The sequence below is a fragment of the Lithobates pipiens genome, unplaced genomic scaffold (assembly GCF_037356315.1).
Source record: "Lithobates pipiens isolate NorthernLeopardFrog02 unplaced genomic scaffold, aLitPip1_a1.2 Scaffold_1, whole genome shotgun sequence".
Taxonomy (NCBI): Eukaryota; Metazoa; Chordata; class Amphibia; order Anura; family Ranidae; genus Lithobates; species Lithobates pipiens.
Window position 1 is genome coordinate 20,329,369 of NW_027507685.1, and position 27,320 is coordinate 20,356,688.

General features: G+C 42.2%; 1 protein-coding gene and 1 pseudogene across 6 annotated transcripts in view; both read left to right on the forward strand.

Annotated features, from left to right (window-relative positions):
- The window catches only part of SEPTIN6 (septin 6), a 91,863-nt gene extending 65,149 nt beyond the window's left edge, over positions 1-26,714 (forward strand). For 3 of the 6 annotated variants that reach the window (XM_077483105.1, XM_077482663.1, XM_077482749.1), the window contains one exon: positions 18,285-18,812. Coding sequence is in view for 4 of the 6 variants with exons in the window: in XM_077482663.1 (XP_077338789.1) it covers positions 18,285-18,309 (25 nt within the window). In the remaining 2 variants the exon portion in view is untranslated. Of the gene's footprint in view, positions 1-11,069; positions 11,452-18,284; positions 18,813-24,735 lie in introns of those variants that run through there. The other 3 variants (XM_077483017.1, XM_077482838.1, XM_077482924.1) reach the window with 2 other exon arrangements.
- On the forward strand, positions 2,761-2,879 carry LOC143989204 (5S ribosomal RNA; annotated as a pseudogene).
- Positions 26,715-27,320: the final 606 nt, after the last annotated feature.

Consider the following 27,320-nt stretch of genomic DNA (forward strand, 5'->3'; position numbering starts at 1 on the left):
CTAAGGTGTTAGTCACGAGTAAAGGTGTGCTGTGCTGAGCTTCTCTGGAGCAATCCTTGCTGGGGCTAGCCATGCAGCCAGATCCATTGAAAGTGTATTTTAGGCCGAATTGAAGGTACCCGGGCCTCGTGTCCGAAGAAACAAGGTCTTGCCTGTAAACGCTTCTCTTTTTAGAGAACGGGACCCTGGGATCCAGTACTTTTTGGTAGTAAGGCCATAAAGTTTTACTGGCGGTGGTGCTATTACAGATCTAGGATTGTGGGTTTCCTCGAGGATTCCCAGCTCCTGAAGGTTTAACGGAAGCCACCATGAAGGGTGAAGATTGAGTCTGTTGGTTTTACCACAGAAAACCCTGCCGCGGGAAAGGTAAATGGAGTTTTTCTAAGTAATTTTCTATGAATGTCTCTAAGTTAGTAAATGTTGTTATCATGCTTATGTGTCACCACTGGGGCCTGTATAGAGCACACACCTTCTCACGCTTCCTCAGAGAGCTCATGTTGTGTCCGGAACAAGCACTTTTCCTTTCCTCCAGCCAGCAGCAGACCTCTGGTAAGTCTGTGGAGTTTTCCTCCCCACCAGACGCCCCCCACCTTTGCCATTTGCTACCCCTCTTCAAGAGGAAGAAGCACAAAAAATAAAAATAAATCAATGGCAGGCCATACTACCCGGTAGCTTCCTAGCTCTCCTTGCCATTTTCCCCCCTCTCTGAAGATCCCATAGGATCAGAGGCCCGCACTCATGTGGGAAAACCATTTTTTTTGAAAGGGGGGGGGGCAGGGCTTAGCGTGGCATTGGCGTCCTTCCATGCCCAGTGCAGGAAAGAGTGTTTTTAAAAAGCACACAAGAGCATAGAGGAGCATGTAAGAGGTTGGTGGCACAAGCATTCTTTTTGAACACATTTACTATTGCATCAGGCTGAGCAATAGGTTAATCACATCCCAGTGTGGTTAAGTTGCGACAGGTTCTCTTCCATTTTCCTAAGACCCTCAGACTGAGGAACTAGGGGCAGGAGAAGATGATTCCCTCAGGGGACCATGGTGAGGCTGATGACTCTTCTTCTGAGGTATCTTTTGTGGGTACAATTTCTTGCTGAATGATCCGCTCCACATGTATGTACCCTTAACTGAGTGTTGGGTTCGCTAAAGCCTCCCCAAACTGTGCATGTTTTTCCTGTCCATTCATTGTTGGGAAATTTTTTTTGTATCTGCAGGGATCGCCCAGATGAGCATTATTCCATTCAAAAAAGTTCTTCACACTTTATCCTATGGTATATCAAATTCTCTAAGCGGGGTGTACCAGCAATTATGGCTACTATATCCTTTGTGAGTAAGTTTGACTTGTCCAGTAGGGATCCATTAGGGATCCAATGGATAAAAGGCTGGAATTCCTATTAAAAAAAACACTTTTTTTCTCTGGCAGGTTGAGTGTCTCAGCCTGCACTGACAGTAATTGGTTAAATCGTTGAGAAACTAGTTTTAACCAATGTTTAAGGTTATCCTGCTCAGCAGGTCCAGGAGGCAGCTTTATGTTTGCAATAGTTGCTATGACAGATTGCGCCTTCGCTAAGCATCATGCAAAAAGCTCCTGGCTAGTCTTCCCTTTTGCGTTAAGACAGCTATCTGGGGATGTTTTGAATATATCCAAAGAATTTATAGCAAAAGAAAGATGCCCCTTTTGCCTTTTTTAAATGAAGGACTAACTGTGTTTTTTGTTTCAAAGTTCCTTCTTCTGTACCATGGACATCAGCCTCCAGGCAGTCACGATGGCCTTCGCCATCAGGTTCAAAGGGTAATCCTCAGGGTTAACCCCAGGAACAAAAGAGGTCTTGAGGGAGGAAGCCTCCTTATGTGGAGGTGCCCCCGCTTGCTCAATAGGGAGAATTCTTATACAGCTCTCAGGGATCTGGCAGAAGGAATGTCAAGACGAATGGGGGACTTCCTCAATAGCTCCAACGTACAAACTGGAGTTCCAAGAGTTTGTCTCCTCGTTTTCTCAGATCAAATGTTCCTAAGGATCCAGAGAAAAAACAAATCTTTCTCTCTAGCATTGGTCCATATTTTGGCAAAAAGCGTTCATGGTGGGCCCCATGTAAGAGCAGAGATTGGGATTTGGTTAAAACCAAAATCTCGTTAATCTAAAATTCAATTGTGGAATATAATCTCTCCCTTTTTTGCATGAAGAAGCATATCTCCATTATGCCCATTTCCTCGCTCACTAGTAATATTTTCTTTCAAAGTGGAAAATCTTCTTTTCTTTTTCATTGTGTAGCTCTGCTTTCTGATCTAGCTGCTTCACATTGAGTACAAGGTTCTGGCTCCTTTTCTAGCCAGATTAAGGGCCCAAGGTATAACGATTATGATTTACCTAGTCGATCTGTTCTTGTTAGACCAGTCGGTAGCCTGCTTAGGCCAAAATGATGGTCACCACATTCGACTACCTGGAATATCTAGGTCTGATTCTCAACCTAGGAGGAATCATCTTTAAAACATGAAGAAAATACTTGGGTCTGATTATAGGTACACCCAGAAAAGGGTATTCGTACCCCAGACTAAGATCAGCACCATTTAGGTCTGACCTAGGTAGTCGAAGCAAGATTTTTTTTCTCCTATTCAACTTGGTGTGAGGTTGTCGGGAAAGATGGTGGCTTCATTCGAGGCTGTTATTTATGCTCAGTCTCATTCTAGACTGCTGCAAAGCAGTATCCTATCGGCTTGAAACAGAGAATTCAAGCTTTACATTCCCAATGTGTCTGACTCCAAAGCCTATGGCCACATCACCCTGATAGCGCTCAATTTCATCCAATCTTTGAGGCCAAGCAGGGTCGGGCCTGGTTAGTACGCGGATGAAAGACCACCTGGAAATATCAGGTGCTGTAGGCTGAGTGCGCCGGAGCCTCAGTTTATGGTTAACATACAAAAATCTGCGCAGGGGAAAAACCTTCTTTCGGTTATCTGGGAAATAGTATCAACATATGCCAACCTTTATTTGTTTAGGTTGGGGGACAGTCCTGAAAGAGGCAGCTGTCCAGGAGAAGTGGCCTAGATCAGAAATGGCCTTGCCCATTAACATTTTAAAAATTCAAACAGAACACTTGGTTCTAAGGCCTGAATGTTCAGTTTAAGGTATTGTCCTGTTAGGAGTCAATCCGTTTTATTCCACAGCAATGGCCTATATTAATCACCAAGGGGGCACAAGAAGTTGTGCGGCCCAGAGAAAGGTGAAGCTTATCCTATCTTGGGAAGAAAACAATGTACTTTGCTTAGCGACAGTTTTCATTCTAGGAATAGAAAATTGGCAGGTGGACTACTTGAGTCGCCAGCAGTTTTTCCTGGGAGAATGATCCTTCACTCCGATATCTTCCTGTCGATACATACAAGACATAGATCTGTTTGCATCCAGGATCAACAAATAAGATTGACAACTTTGTGTCAAGAACAAAGGATCTGCTAGCATGCGGAACAGATGCCTTGCTATTCCCGTGAAATCAGTTCTCACTGATTTGTGCATTCCCTCCTATTCAGCCTGCATCCACAACTTCTTCACAGGATCAAGCAGGAAGGGAAGTCACTGATTCTTGTAACCCCAGTGGGATCCAAGAAATCTTGGTATGCAGAAATTGTAGAGATGACAGTAGGAAACCCATATAGACCCTACCTTCACAGCCAGACCTTCTCACGCAGGGTCCAAAGTTCCATCCTACTTTACAAACAATAAATTTAACGGTTTGGCTATTGAGGCCCACACTCTGAAGAAATGTGGGCTGTCAGGTTCGGTAGTTTTCTACCTTGGCTTATGCCGAACCAGCCTCCATGGTTATATATTATGGAGTCTGGGAAACATATGTCTCCTGGTGTGAAACCTGGAGCTGCACCCCAGGAACCAAGTCTAGGTAGAGTCCTTGATTTTATTTTTTTATTTTTTTCCCTGCACATGGGGTGAGCAATAAAGCTGGGCGTGAGTGCTTTCTAAGGACAGGTCTCGGCCTTATTGGTATTATTTCAACTACTTTCTTCACATTCTTTGGTCCATAACTTTATTCCAGGGTTAACATGGCTTAATCTCCGGTTAAGTAACCCCTGAACCCTTGGGACTTGAATTTAGTTATGTTGGCATTACAAAACAGCCTTTTTTGGGCCGATACGACATATTCCCTTGGTCCTTTTTTGACAAGGAAACAATTTTTTTCTGGTAACCATATCTGCTTCAAGAAGGGTATCAGTATTGGCTGCTCTTTCTTGTAAAGATCCATATTTTTCTTGTTCATAAGGATGAGGTAGTATTGCGTCCTCATCCTAACCTTTTTAACAAAGGTAGTATCAGGTTTGTATTTAAATCAGGATATTGTTCTACTGTCCTTTTATCCAGAACCCTGTTCTTTGGAAGGAAATTCTCTACATTTTTTTTTTTTTTTGATGTGGTGAGAGCAGTCAATGTCTGCTTAAAGGTGATTGCTTAGATTAAAAAAACTGATGTTTTTATTTGTGTTGCCTGAAGGTCCTAAAGGAGGACAGGCAGCATCAAAATCTACTGTTCTTAATAGTTTTGACAAGTAATCGTTCAAGCTTATGGTTAAAGAGATGGATTCCACCCTCTCAAATCAAAACGCACTCCTCTAGGGCTGTTAGTGCTTCCTGGGCAGTGCATCACCAAGCCTCCATGGCTCAAATCTGTAAGGCCACAACTTTGTCTTTACACATACATTTACCAGATTCTATCAAATAGATGTAAAAGGTCATGAGGATATCGCCTTTGAGCGCAGAGTACTGCAGGCTGCAGTATTAGTCCTCTAGCCTCTTATTGCCCTACTTTTTGTTGTGTCTCCCTCCCTTCAGTTGGCATTGCTATGGGACATCCCACATAGTAACTACTATGGCTCTGTGTCCCGTGATGTATGAGAAGAAATTGATTTTTAAAACCGCTTACCTGTAAAATGCTTTTCTTTGAAGTACATCACGGGGCACAGAGGTCCCTCCCTTCTTTGGTATAAATGTGTATTGCTTTGCTACAAAACTGAGATACTCCCAGTAGTGCGGGGGGGGGGGGGGGTTATATAGGGAGTGCACTTTTTATCTGAGAGCGTGTCAGTGTCCATCACCTGAAGGTGGCCTATAACCCACATAGTAACTACTATGGCTCTGTGTCCCGTGATGTACTTCAAAGAAAAGGATTTTACAGGTAAGCTGTTTTAAAAATCCTATTTTATTTTTTATTTTTTTTTGGTTGCATTAACCACTTGCTTACTGGGCACTTAAACCCCCCTCAGTCCCAGACCAATTTTCAGCTTTCAGCGCTGATGCACTTTGAGTGACAATTGCGCGGCCATACAACACTGTACCCAAATGAATTTTTTATCATTTTTTTCCCACAAATAGAGCTTTCTTTTGGTGGTATTTAGTTACAGCTCGGAGTTTTATTTTTTGCTAAACAAACAAAAAAAGATGCAAAAAAAAAAAAAAAAAAAATCATGTTTTAATAGTTTGTTATAAAATTTTGCAAACGGGTCATTTTTCTCCTTCATTGAAGTGCGCTGATTAGGCGGCACTGATAGGCTGCATTGGTGGGCACTGATGGGCTGCATTGGTGGGCACTGATGGGCTGCATTGGTGGGCACTGATGGGCTGCATTGGTGGGCACTGATGGGCTGCATTGGTGGGCACTGATGGGCTGCATTGGTGGGCACTGATAGGCTGCACTGGTGGGCACTGATAGGCATAGTTAAGGCGGCACTAATAGGCACAGATAAGGCGGCACCGATGGGCACAGATAAGGCGGCACTGATGGGCAAAGATGGGCACAGATAAGATGGCACGGATGGGTGGCACGGATAAGTGGCACGGATGGGTGGCACGGATGGGCACTGATAGGTACCACAGATAGATGGGACTGATGGGCACTGATAGGTGGCACTGATAGGTGGCTCTGATAGGTGGCACTGCTGGGCACTGATGGGCGGCACTGCTGGGCACTGATGGGCGGCACTGGGGTGCAGCACCTGAGGCAGATTTTGGGTGGCACTGTGGGTGGCACTGCTGGGTGGCACTGTGGGTGGCACTGTGGGCACTGCTGGGTGGCACTGTGGGCACTGCTGGGTGGCACTGTGGGCACTATGGGCACTGCTGGGTGGCACTGACAGGGGGGCACTTACTTTATTTCAGGATGGCACTGCGGGTGGCAGGTGGGCACTGGCAGGGGGCAGGTGTCCTTTTAAATTGCTGGCCGTGATCGGGACTGATGTCCCGAACACGGCCGCCGGCGATCGGCTTTTTTTTTTTCTCCTCGCGCTGTCAGCGCGAGGAGGAATACTAGCCGATTACCGGCTCCGTTTTATCACATGATCAGCTGTCATTGGCTGACAGCTGATCACGTGATAAGGGGTCGGGATCGACCCCTTACACGGATCGGTGATCAGGCGAGTCTCACGGACTCGCCGATCACAGAGCGCGCCGCGCGCGCCCCTCAGGGGCCGCGCAGGCCGCTCGTAACCGGGACTACGTCAATAGACGTAGTCCCGAAAATGTGGGTCCGCGCTATTGCCGTCATTTTGCAATAGCGCGGATCCCAAGTGGTTAAGTAAATAGACATCTGCCCTAAGCACTGCTATGTAAAAATTAAGCAGGGTTCCTATATATAGGGGTAATTTTGTATGGTGTGCACAACTTTCCTCTAAAACATAATTTTCTGCTTTTATATTTGGCTCGCGTCTCTTCCTAGCAGTTTTTCTGTTAGTATTGTACCTGGACTGCACGTGTTGCTGTAGCAGGTAATAAAGTGGAGTCAGAATGTGAGTTGTATTACAAATGGCTGCAGGAGTAACCAATCAGACTGTACTACTATAATAATTTATAATAATTTAATACATGTAACCGACTTAAGAAGACATTGTTGCTTCTTTATTTTCATTTGTGCCAGGGGAGCTTAAGCTGTGGTAGCAGTGTTTTTTTTTATTTTATTTTATTTTTTTTTGTTTTTGCTTTTTGTAAATGATTTGCATAAAAGGTTATCGCTGTAAGCACCTCCTGGAATTGTTGTAATTTAAAGTCATGCCAAAAAAAGGTAAAAAAAAAAAAAAATGATACTCTACAGTGCAGTTTTCAGAATACAATTTTAAAATCCGGAGTTTGTGCTAATTGATATGGGTGCCTGGGATCATTTTTTTTCAATTTAATAGTCTAGGAACCGGTTTGGTAGGTTTTAAATATTTTTCATGAGTTTATTATGTAATAGGTCTGCAGGGAGCTGTACACCTGTTCTGCAGCAGTGTAATAATTATTGATTGCTAAGGCAGCATTTGTTGAAAAATTCTTCTACTTGCACTTGGGTGGACAGCAGTGATGTACAAACTCCTGCACACTGTTACTACAGCTCATTGCCCCATTCTTCAGCTGTATGGAGTAAGCCATGAAAATGTATGCAAACCCAATCACTAAAATTTCATAGAAGTTAATTTTGTTAATGTAATGTCAAGACATTACTAAATTTTATACCTGGTGATCCTGCCATGAAGGGCCTTGTTCAGATGCTTGCTGTTAGTGACAATCCCAATCGTTCATCTGCATTGTCACACAGGATTTTGATGGAGACTAAAGTGGCAGTTTCAACACATTATGCAGTATGGTCCACTGTTGTCACCATCTGGAAACCTGCCCTGAGAAATGGCATGCAGCTGTCACCAGAGTGCATGTATAGACAGAATGCCATCAATGTTTGTAGATCTATAATTTTGCTATGTGTTTAGTGATATATTTCAGGACTCTGTCATAACTTATACAGCCCAAAGATCTAATTTTGCATGAATCACGTTAGCCAAACACTGAGAGATCCAATCATTCAGAACCCTTTCATCTGATGTGCATTTTCACTATTTAGAATTCCGCTCCTGAGAAATGCAGTGCAGCTGTCACTGAAGCACATGTGTAGACAGGATGTGGCTTCAAAGAGGCAGCAGTAGATCAGAGCACTGAAATGTAACCAATGATAAAAAAATAAAAAATAAAAGTGACATTTTTGCCAATTCTTCTTTGCAAAATAGCTCAAGCTCTGTCATATTGGATGGAGAGCGTCTGTGAACAACAATTTTCAAGTCTTGCCACAGATTCTTAATTGGATTTAGGTCTCGACTTTGGCCGGGCCATTCTAACACATGAATATGCTTTGATCTAAACCGGGTATATTCAATTGGCGGACCTCCAGCTGTTGCAGAACTACAAGTCCCATGCGGCTTAGCAAGACCCTGACAGCCAAAAGCATGACACCCAGAGGCAGAGGCATGCTGGGACTTGTAGTTTTGCAACAGCTGGAGGTCCGCTAATTGCATATCCCTGATCTAAAACATTCCATTGTAGCTCTGGCTGTATGTTTAGGGTCATCCTGCTGGAAGGTGAACCTCCACCCCAGTCTAAAGGCTCTTGCAGACTCCTTAACAGATTTTCTTCTAAGATTGCCCTGTATTTGGCTCCATCCATCTTCCCATGAACTCTGACCAGTTTCCCTGTACCTGCTGAAGAAAAGCATCCCTACAACATGATGCTGTCACCACCATGTTTTACGGTGGGGATGGTGTGTTCAGAGTGATGTGCAGTTTTCTGCCACACATAGCGTTTTGCTTTTAGGCCAAAAAGTTAAATTTTGGTCTCATCCGATCAGAGCACCTTCTTCCACGTTTGTTGTGTCCCCCACATGGCTTTTCTACAAACGGGACTTCTTATGGCTTTCTTCTTGCTAGTCTTCCAAGGCCAGATTTGTGGAGTGCATGACTAAGCCCTTGTACACACGGTCGGAGATTCAGTCGGAATGTGTCCTATCGGACCGTTTTGGCAGATATTCTGACTGTGTGTGGTCTACATCGAACTGTTTCCGTCGGAATATCCGTCCGACCAAATTTTCCAACTTGCTGGAAATATCTTCCAACAAAATGCTCCGATCGGACATACTCCGATCATGTGTAGAGAACTCCGATCGGACAAAGTGCCACGCATGCTCAGATCAAATTCCTACATCAAAGCTATTGGCTACTAGCCTGAACGTAGTCCCATCGTAACGAAATTACGTCATCACGTTCTGAAAGATCGGATTTTCCGGCAACTTTGTCCGACCGTGTGTATGCAACAGTTTCGGACAAGATCCGTCGGACAAAATCTGACGGATTTGGTTGTCAGAATGTCCGACCGTGTGTACAAGGGCTAATAGTTGCCCTGTGGACAGATTCTCCCACCTGAGCTGTGGATCTCTGAAGCTCCTCCAAGGTTACCATGGGCCTCTTGGCTGCTTCTCTGGTTAATGCTCTCCTTGACTGGCCTGTCAGTTTAGGTGGACAGCCATGTCTTCGTAGGTTTGCAATTGTGCCATATTCTTTCCATTTTCAGATGATGGATTGAACAGTGCTCCCTGAGATGTTCAAAGCTTGGGATATTTTTTTATAAGGTAACCCTGCTTTAAACTTCTCTAACTGTATCCCTGACCTGTCTGTGTGTTCCTTGGCCTTCATGATGCTGTTTGTTTACTAAGGTTCTCTAACAAATCGCTGAAGGCTTTACAGAACGGCTGTATTTATTCTGAGATTAAATTACACACATGTAAATTATATTTACTAATCGGGTGACTTCTGAAGGGAATTGATTCCACTAGATTTTGGTTAGGGGTATCAGAGTAAAGGGGGTTAAATACAAATGCACACCACACTTTTCAGATATTTATTTGTAAAAAATATGTGAAAACCATTTGTTGTTTCCCTTCCACTTCACAATTATGTGCCACTTTTGTTTTGGTCTGTCGCATACAATCCCAATAAAATACATTTTATGTTTTGGGTTGTAACCTGGCCAAATGTGAAACATTTTAAGGGGTGTGAATACTTTTTCAAAGCACTGTATAAAGCTGTAAGTGTGACATTTACTAAACATTTACTGCATGTGTATCTTTTGGTGAATGTGGTTCAAATTACTGATTTGCCCGCAGTACATGTCACATTCGCTATAAATATGCTTCTAAATGTCATTCAATTGGGGCTTACATCTACTTTACCGAGCTTCTGAGACTATTGCATCAGCAAGAGCTTTTGTGTTTTTTTTTTTTTTTGTATAAGGCCCCTTTCACACGAGGTGGACTCCACTTCCACAGAGTCCGCCTCTGTCTGCCGGCTCAGCGGGAGATCTCTCCATTGATCTCCGCTGAGCCGGCGGATGACAGGTCCCTCTCCGCTCACTAAGTGGGGAGGGGCTTGTCCAGCGCTGCTGGTCTTTATGGAGAGATCGGATGAAAACGGACAGCATGTCCGTTTTCATCAGATCTCACCCGATCGGATCCGCCAGTGACGGATCCAGACGTAGGGCCATCCGTCTGCTTTTGGTGGATCGGGTCAGATGTCGGCGGACATGTCTCCACTGACATCCGTCGCTCCATAGACCAGCATGGAGCACCCTTTTGGATCCGCCGTCAAAACTGACCGGCGGACCTGAACGGTCCGTCAGTGTGAAAGGGACCTAACCCTTCCCAGCCAATGGACAAAGTTGGCCAGCAAATGAGCTACATCACATTTTAATCAGAGGGGGTATGGGAAGAGGGCAGACACATTCCCATGACTTTCTGATTCTGTAAACAGATCATACATTAAAAAAAAAAAAGCCTTTAGTAATATAAGATTTACAATCGCAGGGTGTTTTTTTTTTTTTTTTTTCTCAAATTGAGCTGTTGTACCCCCTAGCAGCTGCTTTCACTGCTACAAATTAGCTTTGGCAGGTATAGAAGGTTTTACAGGGGAGATTGGAGCTTGTATTCTGAAATCTGCATTGCTGCTCTTAGTGAGTTGAGACGCCACCTTGTGGCAGATCATTGGCTGTGCATGTCAAAAAATGGATAAACAAATGAAATGCTTGGCTGATCTGCAACTCTGCCAGTTGTGTTGATCATCACGTTCTGCCTTTTTCTTTTCTTTTTAGTTTTTTTACTTGTTTGAAATTTTATTTTTGCCATTGCATGTCTGTTCTTTTGCCAAATTGGCATTTTATTCACTAATTGATACCCAAGTTATAATCATGTAAATATTAATCGTTATTTTAATTTCTCATTTACAGTTCTGGTTTCCTGTAACATGCTTATTCCTGGCACACTGTTTCCCTCCATCAATCATTTAATGATTCTTGACCCCTGGTCAATCATAATTCACTCCTTTTGCATGAAAACCTGCAAGTTTCTGTCAGCTTGTAGAAGATGAAATTCGTAGCATGCGGAATTTTTACAACATACATTCATTGTCACCTTATTTTTCATTTGCATGTTTTGTTATATGCATGTTTAATTACAAGGAGATAACCAAAATCTATTTTGCGTATTTTTTTTTTCCATGTCTGTTGTAGGGGACAGCTAGAATTTTATATTGCTGTTGATTTCTTTGTTGACTACATTATTGTTCATGCTCAGGGTTAGGTTTTCAGTAATAAAGTTGGTGCCACAATAGTTTTGTTTCTGTGTATCTTCCTGCAATAGTCTGAAAGCAAACATTATTTTACTATGTGTAGAGAGCCGAACACTTGAGTACAACATTATCCCTTTTGTCCCCATGCCCCCCGCTATGTCTCCTCTAATATCCTATACAAATTTCTGCTTTATTTGTTTTATAATCATGTTTGGGGGGGGGGGGGGATACAATCCAAAGTTTGAATAGCAGCACACTTCGTGTGCCATGGCCAAACATGGGAATGATAATGGTGCTCTAAATCAAATTCAGGGTTTAATAGTGGACCCATAGTGTACTGGGGCAAATTGACGATAATGGCACCATGGCTTCAAAATGACAGCCTACAGGGGACTAAATTAATTGTGTTAATATGCTGGCAACAAATGTGACACTGTATGCAAAAATGGGCAATTGTGACATCTAGGAGACAATATATAGGCGATAATGACATTAGGCAGACTGAAAATGGGCGTTTGTGGCAAAATGTGACCAAAGATCACCCCTGCCCTTCCCCAAGCAAAATCCCTTTACCGAAGCTAAGAATGTTCTTGCTTCTCTTCCCCTGTGTGTATCTTGACATGTGCGCGATGTGGCACAATGATTGAGCATGGTTCCATCAGCAGTGTTGCTACAGACTCAGGTGAGAGAACATGCCTCTGTGGTGGGCAGAAAAATATGAATGAGGAGATAGAAGGTAGCACAGATAACTCGGCTGCAACACTGCTGGCTGCTTAATCATTTGCATGTCTTGGTCACAGCGTAAGCCAATTCATTGGCAGTGAGCACACTCCAAGTGGCAGCAGTTGGTGTGGACTGACGCACACACCCCTTTTGGTCTCTAGGTGTGCCACTGGTGATGGTGTTTATCCCTGGAGATGTTGGTGATCAGTAACCCTGTTTTGTCCTGTGGTAAAGGTTCTTGACAAATTTCCACTATAGGAGGGGGCTTCACGGTGTCTTGTGAAAAGGCAGTCTGGTGTATCCATTTTTGGTGAAGATGTTGCATTGAAGTCTCCATCAAACCTGTCTAAGGCCCTTTCACACTACCACGACTTCAAAGCCGCAATTTCTACACGATTGTGTAACTCGCATCAGTCCGATCAAAGTAGTACATTGACTGCTTTGAAGTCGATGCGACTTGAAGTCACACAGATATGAATGGTACTCATTGGAAATCACGGGGTATGACTTGTCATGCGACTTTGCAGTCCCGAGTCACAGGACAAGTTGCACAAGTGTGAAAGGGGCCTTAGGTTTAGTGTACATCAGTATTAGGCTGGCCTTTACAAGTGTAGAATTTCATTAGAAAATTGTAATTTTCAGAACATTTGCTCAATTATCTTTAAGAGTTAAAGGTTACAAATCGACAATCAATCTCAGTTTCAAGCAGGGCAGACGAAAAAAGGATGGACACTTTCTGCTGATATTGGGAGCAAACAAATTAACCACTTGCCGACCGCCGCACGACGATGTACGTCGACAGAATGGCACGGGCAGGCATAAGGGCTTACATGTACGTCCTTGCCTGCCCGCGGGTCGGGGGCCCGATCGAGCCCCCGCCCGGTGCCTGCGGCGGTCGGTATTCGGTATTCGTTCGGGAGCGATCCCGGACGAGGGGACGGCCATTCATTCATGGCCACCCCCTCGCGATCGCTCCCGACGAATGAAAATGTCCCCCGATCACCCCCCAATTACCCCTGCCCCCCCCAGTCACAGTGACACCAATTGCATTTTTTTTTTTTTTTTTTTGCATTGGTGTCATTTGTGACTGTAATAACTGTTAGGGCAGTTAGGGTTAGCCCCCTTTAGTTCTAATGTGCCCCCCTAACCCCCCCAATAAAGGTTTAACCCCGTGATCACCCCCCCTCGCCAGTGTCACTAAGGCTGGGTTCACATTGCAGCGGTTTATGAGAACGAATGTGATTCGCACCGCACTGCAGTGCAAATCACATCCGATCTCTGTGCGATTCGAGTTCAGCCATACAGATAGTATGGCTGAATTCGTGTCGCACCCGCCGCACCCGCCACAAATTCGCACGGGACCCTTTTTTTGGCCCGCAGCAGAATCGGATCGCATGGGTGTTCACACCATGCGATCCGAGTTTGCAGATCGCACTGCGATATGCGAACTGATCTGGGGGTGTCATTAACATTTCACTGACACTCCCAGCAGTTCGCATAGGGCAGTGTGAACTGCCGCCGGGAGGCATGCGATGAGGGAACCCGCCGCGGATTCATGGCGTTCCCGCATCGCTCCAGTGTGAACCCAGCCTAATAAGCGATCATTTTTCTGATCGCTGTATTAGTGTCACAGGTGACGCTAGTTAGGCAGGTAGGTATTTAGGTTCGCCGCAGCTTTTTATAGCGCCAGGGACCCCCATATACTACCGCATAAAGCCCCCTGATTGCCCCCTAGTTAACCCTTTCACCAGTGATCACCATATAACTGTTACAGGTGACGCTGGTTGGTTAGTTATTTTTTTCATAGTTTCAGGGCACCCGCCATTTATTACCTAATAAAAGGTTTAACCCCCTGATCACCCGGCGGGTGTCATTTGTGACTGTAATAACTGTTAGGGCAGTTAGGGTTAGCCCCCTTTAGTTCTAAGGTACCCCCCTAACCCCCCCAATAAAGGTTTAACCCCGTGATCACCCCCCGTCGCCAGTGTCGCTAAGGCTGGGTTCACATTGCAGCGGTTTATGAGAACGGATGTGATTCGCACTGCAGTGCAAATCACATCCGATCTCTGTGCGATTCGAGTTCAGCCATACAGATAGTATGGCTGAATTCGTGTCGCACCCGCCGCACCCGCCGCAAACTCGCACGGGACCCTTTTTTTGGTCCGCAGCAGAATCGGATCGCATGGGTGTTCACACCATGCGATCCGAGTTTGCAGATCGCACTGCGATATGCGAACTGATCTGGGGGTGTCATTAACATTTCACTGACACTCCCAGCAGTTCGCATAGGGCAGTGTGAACTGCCGCCGGGAGGCATGTGATGCGGGAACCCGCCGCGCATTCGTGGCGTTCCCACATCGCTCCAGTGTGAACCCAGCCTAATAAGCGATCGTTTTTCTGATCACTGTATTAGTGTCACAGGTGACGCTAGTTAGGCAGGTAGGTATTTAGGTTCGCCGCAGCTTTTTATAGCGCCAGGGACCCCCATATACTACCGCATAAAGCCCCCTAGTTAACCCTTTCACCAGTGATCACCATATAACTGTTACAGGTGACGCTGGTTGGTTAGTTATTTTTTTCATAGTTTCAGGGCACCCGCCATTTATTACCTAGTCTCACTAGTGTACCCCTAAATTTAGGGGTGTCTACTTTCCAAAATGGGGTCATTTGGGGGGGGTTTGTGCCATCTTGGCATTTTATGGCCTTCAAAACTGTAACGCCCTTAGAAAGCCTGAAGGCGGTGCTTGGTTTTCGGGGCCCCGTACGCGGCTAGGCTCCCAAAAAGTCCCACATATGTGGTATCCCCGTACTCAGGAGAAGCAGCAGAATTTATTTTGGGGTGTCATTTCACATATGCCCATGGCATGCGTGAGCAATATATCATTTAGTGACAACTTTGTGAAAAAAAAAAAAGTTTGTAATTTTCCCGCAACTTGTGGCAAAATATAAAATATTCCATGGACTCAACATGCCTCTCAGCAAATAGCTTGGGGTGTCTACTTTCTAAAATGGGGTCATTTGTGGGGGTTTTGTGCCATCTTGGCATTTTATGGCCTTCAAAACTGTAATAGGTAGTGAGAAGTGAAATCAAAAATTTACGCCCTTAGAAAGCCTGAAGGCGGTGCTTGGTTTTCGGGGCCCCGTACGCGGCTAGGCTCCCAAAAAGTCCCACATATGTGGTATCCCCGTACTCAGGAGAAGCAGCAGAATTTATTTTGGGGTGTCATTTCACATATGCCCATAGCATGTGTGAGCAATATATCATTTAGTGACAACTTTGTGTAAAAAAAAAAAAAAAAAAATTATTTTTTGTCATTCAATCGCTTGAGGCAAAAAAAAAAAATATTCAATGGGCTCAACATGCCACTTATCAATTTCCTTAGGGTGTCTACTTTCCAAAATGGGGTCATTTCGGGGGGTTTTGTACTGCCCTGCCATTTTAGCACCTCAAGAAATGAGATAGGCAGTCGTAAACTAAAAGCTGCGTAAATTCCAGAAAACGTACCTTAGTTTGTAGATGTGACAACTTTTGCGCAAACCAATAAATATACAATTATTGACTTTTTTTTTTACCAAAGACATGTGGCTGAATACATTTTGGCCTAAATGTATGACTAAAATTGAGTTTATTGGATTTTTCTAATAACAAAAAGTAGAAAATATCATTTTTTTTTCAAAATTAGCGGTCTTTTTACGTTTATATCGCAAAAAATAAAAATCGCAGAGGCAATCAAATACCATCAAAAGAAAGCTCTATTTGTGGGAAGAAAAGGACGCAAATTTTGTTTGGGTACAACATTGCATGACCGCGCAATTACCAGTTAAAGCAGCGCAGTGCCAAATTGTAAAAAGACCTCTGGTCATTTACCAGCAAAATGGTCCGGTCTGAAGGTGGTTAATAGTTGCATTTCCTCTCAGCTGAGAAAAATCAAAACTGGTCATCTGCGCATGCATTTTTTAGAATGTATGTTCTATTAAAACTGAGACATTGGCCTGGTAGTCACACAAAATGTCATTCAAGATTTTAGTTCATGGAGGTACCATGAATCTCTTAAATGTATGAATGAACTTGTACAGGTAAAAGGTCAGCTTTGGCATAAAGCCTGCCATACACTGCTCGTATTTTGGCTGATTTGGTCTAAATTCCAGCCACAAGTGGCCCTCTCTTCATCACTTGGCTCAACAGGGTGGTCGTTTCTAAATATCTAGTAAAAAAGAATACAAATGTCTCTATACTTTGAAGCCTATCTAAGCCCGAAAACAAGAATGTAATATATTACAGCTTCACTATATTTCATTTTTTAGGTGTTTTTTTTTTTTTAATCTTGTAATCCTGCAAACAAAACACTAGTTGACCTTACATGGCTACAACATTTGTATCTAAAGGAAACCATGGTTTTTACCAGTGGCAACCCATCCATAGAAGGAGCACGGGTGCTGGGCCCCCCCCCCCCTTACCCTATCCATGCGTCCGGCCCCTTGGTCTACATACAGGGACGCTGGACCATGGATTCCAATGGGGGCAGGGGGGGGCTGGCACTGACACGTGAATAAAGCCAGAGGCTCTAAGAGGCATCAAAAAAGGGTGGGCTCGGAGCGCAGTGCTCTGTCTCAGTTGTCACTATTCTCACACTTATCCTCCTCCCGGCCAACTGGGAAGTGGGTTATGAGAGAAGTTTCCCCATTGGCCAAAACGCCAGGTGATTTTATTGGATACCTAGGCCGAGAGAGGAGAGCAGAGAGCACGGCTGGAGGCGAAGACCCATCAGCCGCCACTAAATTGGCTCACTTGTGGTGGCGCTCCCCCGCTTGAACGGGGGGGGGGAGATCTGAGTGAGGAGGTAAGGAGGCCGTCCGGCTCGTTGGGGGGGGGGGGGGTGGACCGACCCCTCTGGGGTGGGGGGGGATTAGTAGTTTACAAAAGAAATATGATGGTTGTTGCCGCCTTTTCAACTCACAGGAAGTAAAAAGGAAACTGCATTTCTGGTAAGATCATCAAGTCTTTACTGTACTTGCTTTAAAATGTTTTTTGCCTTAAAAATGAAAAGTAATGCAGGTGCCAAGAAATGGTAATATTCATTTTACCTGGGGGTGGGGGTGATCATTAGTTTTAATCCTTTCAATACGATGAAGTTGATTGTCAAGCAGAGGGAGGGGTTACACAACACAAATTTTACAATACACAAATGGGGCCACCTACCACACACACAAGGAAGTCTCTGGTATCTGGCTGCAATTAATTTAATTGAACTCAGAATAAAGTAATATATGAGTGGGCTTTATAGATTTACAAAAACATCAGTGTTTCTGGGATACCCTTTAGTAGTTTAATGATTAAATTCACTTATTACCCAAAATTGCTTTTTCAAGGAAGCCTGTACTTGGACTGCACTGAAGATACCAATGCTGAGCTTTACTTTTGGAAAAGGCGAATTTCTTGGCTGTCATGCAGCTGTAATGACTTCAGTACTATAGGTTCCTGACCTGGAACAAATCTAGGGATCAGGAATTCTGACTTCACTCTAACTTACTACATCGGCATACTTCTTCTGGGTCAGTAACTCAAAGTACAGAAGACAGGCAGGTATCAATTTAACACAATTATGTCATAAAAAAAAGGGGATTTGCCATTGTTGGTCCTTTCTTAAAAATGATAGTTGCTTGCTTCAATTCTTCTGAACAAACAAGGGTAAAAAAAAAAAAAAAAAAAAAAAAATGCCCCATCACTATACTTGTTCTGGGTCAGGAGCTTGGATAGTATTGAAACCCAAGGATCAGCATAACAGCTAGAGATACAACAAATGCACAAGGGGGATCAGCAACTGAAGCACCCATACTTTTCACGTTACAGACACTTTTGGAAGCAGGGGTTAAGAATGGCAGGCCAGGCTACATTATTTCTTATAGCATGTTTCTCTTAATCCTGCAGATTGAATGTGTAAGAGCAGGAAGAGCCTTATAAACCATACAGATGACATGTCCCTATCAGTGCATAAATAGTCAATATACTGTATGTGAAGGTATATGATACATTTGGGAACTTTATGATTCTGTTTTAAATAAAAATACAAACCTTAATTTGTACTGGTGATTTATTTACTTATGTTTAATTACATCATATTAACTTGGTATTACACTTTTTTCTTTCCAGTAACCCTTGGCTGTGCACTGAGTAGTCTTCTACAGTGATGGAAGATGCCTTTTCTAAATTAGCATCGATATCCTGTTTATCATTTTGATCCAAGATCAAATCAGTACGCTAGTTTACACCTACTTTTTTGTCACAATTGTTTCCTTTTTTTTTTTTTTTTTTTCATTTTTAAAAGGTTTTATAAATACTGGGGCAAAAGTAGAAAGTAAAACGATTGTCGCCTTTTATCAACCATTCTCAGATCTGCAATGGGAAGATGAAACAAGGAATGTTGGCGCTATTTACAACAGCTTAAAGGGACAGTATAGTGTCATTTCACTGAGTTTATATTTTGGGTTCTTATTGCAATCTTTGCCTTAAAGTTATTTGTTAAATAACTTTTACATAAGAATTTTAGATCAGCAAATGCTGGCTTACTCAAGTTTCTCTATTGGGTGGATGTATAGCACTACAAAAGCAGGAGGCAGAGTCTGCTTCTGGTAATAGGCACATGGTGTTTTTCTATGTACATGATACACATGATTTTAAAATACATAGGTTATATATATATATATATATATATATATATATATATATATATATATATAAAACCTATGTGTATATATAAACACACACACACACATACATAATTAATTTTTGGCCGTTTTTCAGAGAATATGAATAACACAAAAACATTTCTTTCACTCATGGTTAGTGTTTGGCTGAAGCCATTTATTATCAATCAACTCTGTTTACTCTTTTTAAATCATAATGGTAACAGAAACTACCCAAAGACCCTGATCAAAGCTTACATACCCTGGTGATTTTGGCCTGATAACATGCACACAAGTTGACGCAAAGAGGTTTGAATGACTATTAACGGTAACTATCCTCACCTGTGATCTGTTTGCTTGTAATTAGTGTGTGTGTGTGTGTGTGTGTGTGTGTGTGTGTGTGTGTGTAAAAGGTCAATGAATTTCTGGACTCCTGACAGACGCTTACATCTTCCATCCAGTACTGCACTGACGTTTCTGGATTCTGAGTCATGGGGAAAGTAAAAGCATTATCACAGGATCTGCGGGGAAAAGGTAGTTGAACTGTATAAAACAGGAAAGGGATATAAAAAGATATCTAAGGAATTGAGAATGCCAATCAGCAGTGTTCAAACTCTAATCAAGAAGTGAAAAATTAGGGGTTTTGCTGAAACCAAACCACGGTCAGGTAGACCAACTAAAATGTCAGCCACAACTGCCAGGAAAATTGTTCGGGGTGCAAAGAAAAACCCACAAATCACATCAGGTGAAATACAGGACTCTCTGAAAACATGTGGTGTGGTTGGTCCCAGATGCACAATAAGGAGGCACTGGAAGAAAGATGAGCTGCATGGTCGAGTTGCCAGAAGAAAGCCATTACTACACAAATGTCACAAAGTATCCTGCTTACAATATGCCAAATGGCACAGAGACAAGCCTCAAACCTCCTGGCACAAAGTCGTTTGGAGTGAGAAGACCAAAATGTAGCTTTTTGGCCACAACCATACGCTACATTTTGGGAGGAGTCAACAAGACCTATGATGAAAGGTACACTATTCCTACTGTGAAACGCGGCGGTGGATCACTGATGTTTTGGGGATGTGTGAGCTAAGACACAGGAAATTTGTTCAAAATTGATGGCAAGATGTATGCAGTTATCAAAAAATACTGGAGGAACATTGGAATCCATCAGCCGGAAAGCTGCGCATGGGACGAACTTGGACATTCCAACATGACAATGATCCAAAACACAAGGCCAAGTCGACCTGTCATTGGATACAGCAGAATAAAGTGAAGGTTCTGGAGTGGCCATCTCCGTCTCCTGACCTCAATATCATTGATACACTCTGGGGAGATCTCAAACGTGCCTTTCATGCAAGACAGCCCAAGAATTTACAGGAACTGGAGGCTTTTTGCCAAGAGGAATGGGCAGCTTTACCATCTGAGAAGATAAAGAGCCTCATCCACAAATACCACAAAAAACTTCAAGCTGTCATTGATGTTAAAGGGGGCAATACACGGTATTAAGAACTGGGGTATGTAAACTTTTGATCAGGATCATTTGGGTAGTTTCTGTTGCCATTATGATTTAAAAAGAATAAACACAGTTGGTAATGAATGGCTTCAGCCAAACACTAACATGAGTGAAAGAAAAGTTTGTGTTATCATTCATATTCTCTGAAAAATGGCCAAGCAATCAAATTCTGCCAGGGTAGGTATGTAAACTTATGAGCACCAATAATATATATATATATATATATATATATATTATAAACCTGATGTGTTTGTAAAAAATACTGAAAACCCCAAACCTTCCTATTAAGCTTAAGTCAAGGTGTGTGATCCCAACAGTGCTTTATAAGTATTTGCCTGTCTGCCATGCTTTGAAAAAACCTAAACCTAAAATGTAAAAAAAAAAAAAGAAAAGAAAAAAACTTCTATTTTATTTTAAATTACTACTGAAAATGAAAATGTTTACAGGCTAATCTCAAAATGTAACTCTAAACGTGGCATCCTACATTGAGGGTAAATCCAGGCTTTATTACAACTCTATCATAAAGAAGCTATTTTTTCTTATGAACATGCCTATCTTTATTTATAACTCTCATATTACAAGTGGACTCCAAACTTGGCTTCAAATAGATCAGTAAATTATAGTCCTTTTTTCTAAACCAATTTTCTCATTTAAAATAAAAAGTAGCATTCTGATAACCTTTCCCTGTGTTAATCGGGGTGAGGCTACTGTACAGCACTCCAGTTACCCCTTCAGTGCCTTGCTACACGCTCATATCATGCCAGCACTTCCAGGTAGTAATCCTCCATCTCTTATTTTTTATTTTTTTTTCCTCTTACACTCTGGCTCTTCTTATTGGATCCTGGGTACGCTGAAGATCCCACAAAAATATGCTCCTATACAGTGCTGCAGTGTTGGGCATCAGCTTTTCTAGGATCCTGGAGTGAGACCCAGTAAACCTAATCGGCACCTAAAGGAAGCGGTCAGAACCCGGGTATAAAGAGAGATTATTTGTTCTTCACTCTTTTTTTTTTTTTTTTTCAATCAAGGATAAGGAGGACTTTTACCAAAAATATGTAGAATATATATCGGCCTAAACCAAGGAAGAAATTTGTTTTTTAAAAACATTTTTGGGGATATTTATTATAGAAAAATTCAAAAAAATAGCTTTTTTTCCCCAAAATTGTCACTTTTTTTGTTTTTGTAGTGCAAAAAATAAAAACCGCAGAGGTGAGTAAATACCAAAAAAGAGCTCTATTTGTGGGGAAAAAAGGACGTCAATTTTGTTTGGGTACAGTGTTGCACAACGCAATTGCGCAATTGTCCGTTAAAGCGATGCAGCTCCGTATCGCTCAAAATGGCCTGGTCATTAAGGGGGCAAATCGTCCGCTCTGTAAGTGGTTTAAAGGATTACTCTACTGTAGATTTCCTCTGTTTAAGCTGTCATTTGACAGTTGTGATATGTAATGATCCTGGATAACCAATCATAATGTAGTCTTCAGTTTGAGTGATCAGGCTACAAAATTCCAATCCTTGTTGGTTTGTATGCATCACTGCACATTTTTGGCTTTACACTATATTATTGCGTTCAGGCTTGTCCCAGAACTATGGAAAATGGATTCTCCTCAAATTTCCGGAGTATTTTAAATATTAGTATGTTATACATTAAAGGCTTTATTGTAAGGTGTAACCCTTTTGTATTTGTTTAGTCATTTAATGTTTGTATGATGTTACATGACCCATACCTTCCTAAAATGTTACACCCAAAGCATTTCTGTCCTATAGTCATTTCATGGCTTCAATTTGTCCTTTTTATATTGGTCTATATGTTTTGTATTGTAGTAAATAAAGATACTTTTGGTAACATGAGATTGAGGTTTCATCAGCTTTAATGTAGCAATGTATAATGAATTCATTATTCTCTAATCCTTAAATCTTTTTATGAACAGCCCATAGACACAACAATACCATTAGGTAATCTATCTAGATTGTGCAATGACCTTCTCTGTTAATGTTCTGCCCATGGGCGTAGCGTGAAGGGATGCAGGAGTCGCCATAGCAACCCCGCGTTTAGCTCTAGGGGGCCCGCAACTCCCTGCCATTTGTTGTCATTGTACATGCTGCATTTTGCAATCGCAAAATCCTTGGTTTGGTAATTTTCTGTTTTGTTGAATTTCTAAAATTGTATGGAGGTATGTCACATTTTTACTGTATAAAAGCCTTATTTTAAAAATAAATGTTTAATACATGGTCTATCATGACATTGTTTTTAAAGCATTCTATGTTTCTAGAAAGCCCAGCATTAGCATCTCACTTGTCCATCTGAGACTCCATATAGGTCCCTAAGAGGTAGAGACCTGGAAGAGAAGAATAAAAAGCAATGATTAAAAAAGCAATTCATGATAAAGGATTTTAGTAGGTAAAGTTTATTCTTTAAACCTGAACTCCAAGTAAATGGCTAAATACACAGAAGAAAGGCAAAACTGCTTTTATACAAATCCTGTGACAGACATTCTGTGTATCTGTGGGTTCAATCCCGTGGTTTACAAACCTCTGCCACACAGCGCAGCCTAATTATTATTTTTTTTCTGCTGTCATTAACACAGGTCTAGTCTTCTCCTTCCCCTCCCAGTCAGAGTCTAGACAATGAAAGGAGAAGCAGAAGACTGATGACCCCTGCTCCCTCTCACACTTGCTGCTTATTAGCACGTGAACACTGCAGTACAACTTGCTGGCTCCTTTGCTTCTCTTTCTCCAAGTCTGAGCTTTGCTGTACAGCGATTGCAAGAGGCCGATCAAAGTCCGATTCAGGTGCTTGCATTAAAAAAAAAAGAAATTTAATGTATTAAATGAATACATTCTGCACAAATCAATGCAGGACCAGGGCACACAGGAAATAATTGTTTCTATGTGACCTGTACATACCGTAATGCTGCCTTAAAGCAGAACTTCATTCAAAATACGAGATACCACTAATTCACTCCCTCCCCTCCAGCATGTAACGGAGTTGCAGGTTTGTTCTTTAAGGAAGGGGGCAAGTACCTGCTCCTACTTCGGCAATCCTTGACTAGGTAAGGATGATGAAACTTGCCCAGATGCCTCCTCCTCTCGCAGTCTCCTTGGACTTTTCTTGTGTCTCAGGAGGCTGAAGGATAATTCAGTGCGCCATGTGGTTCAGCTGATGGCTGCAAGAACCAGCACTAGACTTCAGGCACTTGTAAGTACTTGTTTTTTTTTAAATCCAACAGCTACAGTAGGTGCTGTAGGAAAACAGAAACTGAATTTCCCCTTTGAGGTGGGGTGCAGTGCATTGCATAAAAGAAAATGTAGACCTACTACAATGTTCTACCATGCACCACGGCTCACATGTCATCTGTGATATTCCCATGAAGTTAAAAGAAAAAGGTGCCATTCGTACACATGGAACACCAGCCGGCACATCATGAGATTGTTTTAGTATGTGTGTGATGGTGTTAACAAACCCTTAAAGAGGAGCTCCAGTCTCCTATGTAAAAATGTATTTTAATAAACAGGCACTCGCCTGTTCTACGATCCAGCACTGTGCTCACCCCAGCCATTTTCACCTCCATTCTTCTGTCTCCAGCATCTTTTGAAGTGTATGTAATTTTCTTTGCTTGAATTAGTGCCTTACTGGTTCATGTGGTTTGTTGCCACCTAAGCGCCACACTTTTTTGTTTTAATTTTTGTCTCCAGCATCTTAACTGTGGGCACCTGGCTGTTGCAGCTTCACATCCGGGTGCCCAATGCGTATGCGCAAGCCACGCTCCGCATTGTGAATAGTCGTGCAGTCTTCTAGTACCTGTGACATGTCCCAGAAAACTGCGGGGGGGACAACTTCTAAATCGGGTACCCACTCTCCCCCTTTCTCAAGTGCCATTTCATTAATGAGAGGGAGGAGGCCTTAAAGCAGAACTTCCCCTTTTGGGTGACGCTCGGCTTTAGGGTTTGATGAGGCACTTCTTCGTCTGTTCAGAGAATTTTTCATTTTGAGTTACCTAATTTTTAATCCTTTTTTAGATTTAGTTTATGAATGGGTATAATGTTTGGAAACTTTCTATACTTTGGTTTGCACCATTTGCGATTACCAGTTTGATAGATGTAACGTCTAAATACACCTGAGTAATTACATTTTTGTACTTTTGGGTTTGGACACCTCTTTTTACTTATATTTTTTTTACAGGTTTAGGTTTAATACAGGTCTGCTTGAAGTTGGACGGCCATTTGTATAATAATCTATTTGTGTATCTGTCAAGTTTTATGGCTTTTTGCTTTCCTTAACTACTATTTTCTTTACTGCTGCTGAATGCTAATAACGTTAATGCTCTTTGGCTGATAAGCTTTAATCACTGCGCATTTATCTGCCACTTGATAATACCCTCTTTTCTCTCCTTTTTTCTCTTCATAGCTTCTTTTAATCTGTCTCCGCATCTGTCAAAAGGAGAAGACTGCTCTGTAGAAGATGTAGAGGTCCCGTTTTATCTGGGAGAGGGAGAGGAACAATAGATTAAAAAACAAAAATAATAATAATTATCCTAACCAATGGTGTCAATAATTGAACAGTGTGCTTCTGTGACTTGCATGGTATCCATTGAGATGTTGGGAAATGGTTAACATTTTGATGGTATATGCAGCCTATTAATCAGATTAAACCATACTGCATAATAACATCTGTCACTAACAAAAGTACCTATACATACTGTAACTATTGCCATGCTTGGGATGGACATTGGCTAATGCATATTGCTATTCTATTTACCCAGAGAGCAATGCTCAGGTCAGTGCTAACAAAGCCATTTTCACAAGTAGTTCTCAGCTTTGTGAATGTGTTCAATGATGGAGCAGAGAAAGGGGGGGGGGGGGGGGAGTAATTCTATCTGATAGTGGGGTAAGGCTTAAGGGAAATGGTAAGTGTGGATGTGTGATGGTATGTTGAAGCACATGCTCTTTATCTTTGTCAGCTTTTGCAAACTTTCAGGTGTTCTTTCTCTGAATCCAGAACAGTGTTTTCCAAATTCCCAGCATGTTTTATAAAGATATTGTGGGGATAACCAATTTGCGTCAGTTTACATGTTATACCCTAAATATGGTTGTAGCATGGTGCAAAAGATAAAGTTGGCCTTTAAATTGCTGCATTTTTCATGCTGCTGATTAGGAAGGCAGATCTTGATGGGTGTTGATGGCACATGACTTGTTCAAGATGTACAGATTTCCTACTACTCATTGTTTTCACCTATGTCCACCATAAGCCCTTGTACACACGGTCGGAGATTCCGACAACCAAATCCGTCGGATTTTGTCCGAAACTATTGCATACACGTGGTCGGACAAAGTTGTCGGAAAATCCGTCGTGATGACGTTATTTCGTTACGACGGGACTACGTTCAGGCTAGTAGCCAATAGCTTTGGTGTAGGAATTTGATCTGAGCATGCGTGGCACTTTGTCCGATCGGAATTCTCTACACATGATCGGAGTATGTCCAATCGGAGCATTTTGTCGGAAAATTTTACCAACAAGTTGGAAAACTTAGTCCGTCGGATACTCCGACGGAAACAGTCCGATGAAGACCACACACAGTCGGAATATCCGACAAAACGGTCCGATCGGACACATTCCGTCAGAATTTCCGACCGTGTGTACAAGGGCTAAGATGAGAAAGCTTTGTTTTAGTCAACGTCAGATCTGGCAATCAAGTTACTCAGAAGAGCACTGTTTTAAGCTAAGCAGCAATTTATGTAAATTGCAAAAGGATTTTTACCTTTTACCTTTACAAACAAGCAAAGACTGCAACTGTTATCCACTCCTGTATTAAACCAAGACCTTTATTATTTGTTAAATTACTCTAGAGACCGATGATGTATTTGCTATACAGAAATCCCACAATAACCATACTTTACCCTAAAATTACTGCTCAATTCAATATTAGCTGAAACCATCAATCAGAGTCTGCAAAGAAATAACGGTTATGCAGTAAGATCGGTATTGATACAATGAGATGTTTTGTGTAGGGATCCTTCATGTGCCTCCTTCACTCTTGTACTGATATTGATGCGTGTGTGTTGTGTGCTGTGTGTGTGTGTGTGTGTGTGAGATTTTACGAAGTTTGTGACAAAACTGCCCCAACTAAGTAACAACTCAAATTCTCTATTTCTCTACCCAGAAGTTCTTTAACATATGTGATTGTAAGTTATTCTTATCGATCATACTGTGTAAAGGTCAACAAATTGCGACTCCTTTAAAAAAAGGGCACAAAGGGAATATCAAATAAAGCTTGCCTAATATTGGAAGACAAGGCTCTAAAGCTCATAACATGAGCCGTTCCTGAAATAAACACGTGGCTGCCTTTTGCTGATCTCTTTATAGCAATTCAAGTTGTTTGGCTTTTATGCTGATCCTCTGTTTTATATACTTTGAGTCACTGCCCTAGAAGATGTCTGAACTCCTTTTTGGCATACTTGTTTTGTGATAGCGAAACCTTCTTGCTTCAATATTGATTCACTAACAGGCACGCAACTGTCGGCAGTGTGTACCTTATATTCTTACTTAAAAATAAGAAGCTCACTTCCGAAAATGTGAATGTGACTAGGCACTCCTGTACTAGTGCGTCATAGCCGTAGATCTGCAGTGTGAGAGTTAGTGTTACTAAACCCACAACCGTAAAATTAGTCTTTATATGCAGTAAAGCATGCTTGTTATACTCACTGTGGTACCTAGGGGGTTAATCCTCCGCTCTTAATCCGGTCTTCTCTAATCCTTCACTTCTTCCACAGTCCCTAATCCATCTCCTGATAGTACAGAGCCTTGGGGGGCAAGCTGCACATGTTTAGTTTGGTGTGAATTGCTACAGCTTTTTTTTTTCCCTTGGGAAGGGTGCATGTGATCAGCATGGGGCCAATCAGCACTGTACAGACAGAGGGTCAGAATCCTGAAGCCTCATAGGACAGTCAAAACAGAATGAAAACTACTCCTATAAGCTTTAACCAGAACTCGGA